The sequence below is a fragment of the Portunus trituberculatus genome, chromosome 44 (assembly GCF_017591435.1).
Source record: "Portunus trituberculatus isolate SZX2019 chromosome 44, ASM1759143v1, whole genome shotgun sequence".
In the NCBI taxonomy this organism is placed as follows: domain Eukaryota; kingdom Metazoa; phylum Arthropoda; class Malacostraca; order Decapoda; family Portunidae; genus Portunus; species Portunus trituberculatus.
In genome coordinates, this window is record NC_059298.1 from 1,389,818 (window position 1) to 1,394,017 (window position 4,200).

Consider the following 4,200-nt stretch of genomic DNA (forward strand, 5'->3'; position numbering starts at 1 on the left):
GGCTTGGAGGGCTTCATTCTATCTTTAATTTGTCATTTTATCAAATTTACTTTATTTTTAAGAACTTTTATGAAATTATTTACCTATTTATTGATTTTATTATTGTTAGTCAGGGGTTCACCAGAAAAGGCAGGCACTGTCCAGGGATTCAAACCCAGGACCTTCCACTTGTGGGGTGGATGTGCTACCCATTACACCACAGTCGTCTCCTGGTGACAACCCTCACATCTCCCCCCTAAGGCCTCCAGGCAGGCCAGTCTGAGGAATGTGAATCACTTAATAGGTGGATCATACTCATTGTGCCATATAGCAAGGGTGAGTGATACCAGTATGTGCTTGTTGTCTTTACTGAGGTTTCATCTCAACTGACAATACTGGATGCAGCGTGCTGCCTGTCCGGTTGCCCAACATATCCTACATTTATTTATTTATATTTTTTTTTACAGTTTCTGAAACATTTTGAGTAGGTGTATCTCTTCTGCATGTTTTTGTGTGTGTACCTTGTTCATCATGGAGATGGAGATCAATAGTTTGAGGAGTTTAAGAAATTTGTAGTTGTAGTTTCCAGTATTCATGCTTAATGTTCAAAAACCTCTGAAGACAGAAAAATCAATCTCTTCAGTGATTCCACTGAACTGAACGAAGATACAGTATAAATGAGGATGAGATTATTTGTAGTTTCATTAAAGTATTTCAGAACAGGAGGTATCAAAAAGATTTAAAAACGGAGGAATGAGTGATAGATGTGAATACAAAATGTTTAGAATAAGGAATCATGTACACACATTAATGTAAGTGAAAGTGGATTTTAATTGAGATAATTTTATGTTGTCAAGAACAGTGGGACGGCAGTACTGCACAGCTAGTATATACTGCCAAGTTTAGCAGAAGATATACAGCATTGTTCTTCCTTTTTCAAATAAAAAAACATTCAATAAACCACACAATTTATATGAAATATTTCAATTTCAGTATTAAATAAATTAAAGCAAAGAGTGAAAGTATGAGCAATGAGACAGAGATTGAGATCACCATGTGTGTGTTGAGTGTAAATATGACCTCAATGCAGGACAGATGCAGCCAATGCTCAGAGTGTACCAAGTTAGTCTGGTTTGACTATAGAGAATATATAAAGAATATCAGCTGTGAATTTCAGTGACCAGGTCCATCATAGTGAGGCAAGATGTGTGGCTTAATCTGTGTGTCACTTGGAGGAAGCTCTCTGTTCTGCAGATGAATCATGTAGTCTGATGAGTTTTGAATAAACTATTTTTTCAGAACACCTTTACTCTGGCCTAGTGTTATTTATTCAATCATTTTCCTGACATGACTACTAGAATATGATGCTTTGGGTTCCCAGCAAATAAAACCAATAGTCCTCTGGGGCACACTGTATAGTGTAGTGGTTAGCACACTCAATGCACAACTGAGAAGGCCTGGATTTGAGCCTGGCATGGTGAGGCAAATGGGCAATCTTAATGTGTAGCCTTGTTCACCTAGCTGCAAGTAGGTACGGAATGTAATTCAAGGGGTTGTGGCCTTGCTTTCCTGATATGTGAGAGGAGAGAAAACTACAAGGTGCATCCCCCAGATGGCAGATGGAAGAATACTCTGTAGAAATTAATTGCAGTCTCGAATAACCAATGAGACCGTGGAAAGGGAGTGGTGACCCTACCACATAACTAACCAAGAACAACAATGGATGTGGCACAGAGTGTTGCCTTCCATTGTTGGCAACGTCACCTTGCAGTCGGTTGGTTGGTAGTCCTCTGAGTTGAATTTCTTTCCAACATAATAATGCTGTAATAACAATTTCACTTTCTCATATTGGAATAATAATAAAGTAAAAACTCTACTTTATTTATTTTACATTCACAAGGTAATATGTTGTACAGTACATTATTATTGATATGACAATAAATTTTTGTTCCCAAAAAGTTTGATTTTTTTCTTAGTTGTCATACATGATTCAATAGATCTTTTGTCTCTCTTAACAAAATTTCCACACACATCTGGGATTACATCACATGATTTAGGAGTTCCCTTTTACAACCACTCTCCAGATTTGCATTACTCAGAGATGTTGCAGCAACAGTATCATCTACTGCAAGATTCTCAGAGAAAACCTTACTACTGTGTGATATTTCCCCTGAGTCTGTACTATTGTCATCCTTTCCCTCATTACACCCTCCGTTGTCGGTCAGGTGAGAATCCTCCACTCGGGGATGGAGTCTGTCCATGTGTTCTTGCCTAAGGTCTGTCCTGAGTTGGTTCATGTATCGCATGGCTGTGGATGGCATCACTCTTCTCTTCCGGATGTGGTTCACAGCAGCAGGGTCTTGCTGGTGCCTAGTGAGAGCTGCTATACTCTTCCGCCTCTCCTGCAGCTTTTCTCTCGTCTCATCCACAGTCTCTAATTCTGGGGCATAGCACACATGGAGGACTTGACCATAGAAAGATTTCCCATCAAGCTGTCTTTTGGCAAATCTTGCGTTTTTTAGCCTCCTGTACTTGATTAAATACACTTCCACGTAGTCCTCATGTGGGTACTCTTGCAGCAAGTGAGTGTACTCGAGATCACCGTAACGTTGGCACAACATTTCCATCTCCTGGCCGATCTTGATGGCTGGGACACCGTTGACGATGAGGTACTTTGACTCATCATTAACAGTGTAAACTCGCACAGCAGTCAACTTTCGCCCCTGCCTGTATCGGGCTCGGGTGACGCACAACTCAAGTTGATCGTGGTGGGGAAGTTTCTTCACGGGGATGTCTAGTGTTTGAAGGTCCATGGCGTTGTCTCTGCTATCCATTATATACTCCAAGTTGTGTGACTGCCTTCAACAAACATCCTTAAGGATTACAGTGATCGGTACTCCTGACTAAGATCGTTGTCCTGAGGCAGGAGTGTGTAAAAAAGTTGTCACCACAAGGAAGCGTAAAGGACTGAATATATTTCTCCGTCTCTCCTGCAGCTTCTCTCTTGTATCCACAACTATAGGGGATTCCTTTCAAATCACTATGTTCTGAGGCAGCGATACAGAACAGTTCAGATCAAGGAAGCTTAAAAGGACTTGATTAGTTAGTACAACGTCTCAACGTGTTCCGCTGCGCTTGGTTTTAACTTCCAAGTTGTTTGTTTACATCCATCAGCTGGTGGACCGTGGAAGATTGCCACATATGTTAATCAAGGAGGTTGTTACTCAACTTCGTTGTATATTATAATGTTGGGGTTTTATCACATTTTTTTCGTGTCTTATATCTTTTCATCATTTGAATTTTCTTTTTTATATTTCTTGTGTTACATAGTCCTATTGACTTGTATACCTAACGTAGGTGCTACATACTTACGATAGTTATTATTGTTTGTTATACCAATCCCCACGGCGATAACCTGACAGTCATATTTTTACATTTCTCCTGAAATTCCATATGTAGCGTAGATATTGATACCAAATCTATCCAACATTGAAACAAACCATTCAGATTTTTTAATATATATTTTATCTATTATCATTATTTTTAATGTTAATGATTTTAATTCATGACTGATTTGTAAGTAGGTAATTTTGTTTGCTTAAGATTTTATTGAAAGCATTGGCTTGTTTCCGATGTTTCCATTGTTACCCGCAAATTGCTGTTTCGCTCCGCCCCGTTACCCGCCTTTTTTCTACCTACCGTCGTTACCCGTTGATTCCTCGGGGAGCTATTTAGTAGGATAGGTAGGTAGTAGGTATAGACAGAGAGACCCTGGGTATAGGAAGTTTGCAGCCCGAATTATTTTTCTGCCCATCATGTTTGTATATAGGTAGTAATAGTAGTACACATTCATTACTTTATATCTACTACTACAAACCCACAACCAAACTACAATCTACAGTGCATGAGATGCAACCTCCAAATTCTTTTATTTATATTTATATATTTGTTTTGTATATTTATGCATTTTATTAATTTGTGTGACAGGAAGGCAAAAGTGTGGCTCCAGGGGGCAGTCTCTGCTGAAGAGAATTTTGACTTGGGTACACCGCAGGGGGGTGTACTCAGCCCCATGCTTTTCAATATACTTATGGATAAAATTGCCAGATATCCTTTTCCCCAGGGCACAAAAGTAATTGTCAATGCTGACGACATCTTGCTACAGTGCAATGCTCCTCGGACCCTTACCTCGGCCTTAAGCCATCTTGAGTCCCTGTGTAC

General features: G+C 39.6%; 1 protein-coding gene across 1 annotated transcript; it reads right to left on the reverse strand.

Annotated features, from left to right (window-relative positions):
* Window positions 1-1,848: 1,848 nt before the first annotated feature.
* LOC123518639 (RNA-binding protein 48-like) lies at window positions 1,849-3,160 on the reverse strand. Its single transcript, XM_045279560.1, has one exon. It carries the CDS (start codon window positions 2,811-2,813, stop codon window positions 2,019-2,021), a length of 795 nt encoding a protein of 264 aa, XP_045135495.1. The 5' UTR covers window positions 2,814-3,160; the 3' UTR covers window positions 1,849-2,018.
* Window positions 3,161-4,200: the final 1,040 nt, after the last annotated feature.

Bases quoted from the DNA above. Each gene is read 5' to 3' on its own strand.
- LOC123518639 (XM_045279560.1), bottom strand. From the start codon at position 2,813: ATGGATAGCAGAGACAACGCCATGGACCTTCAAACACTAGACATCCCC.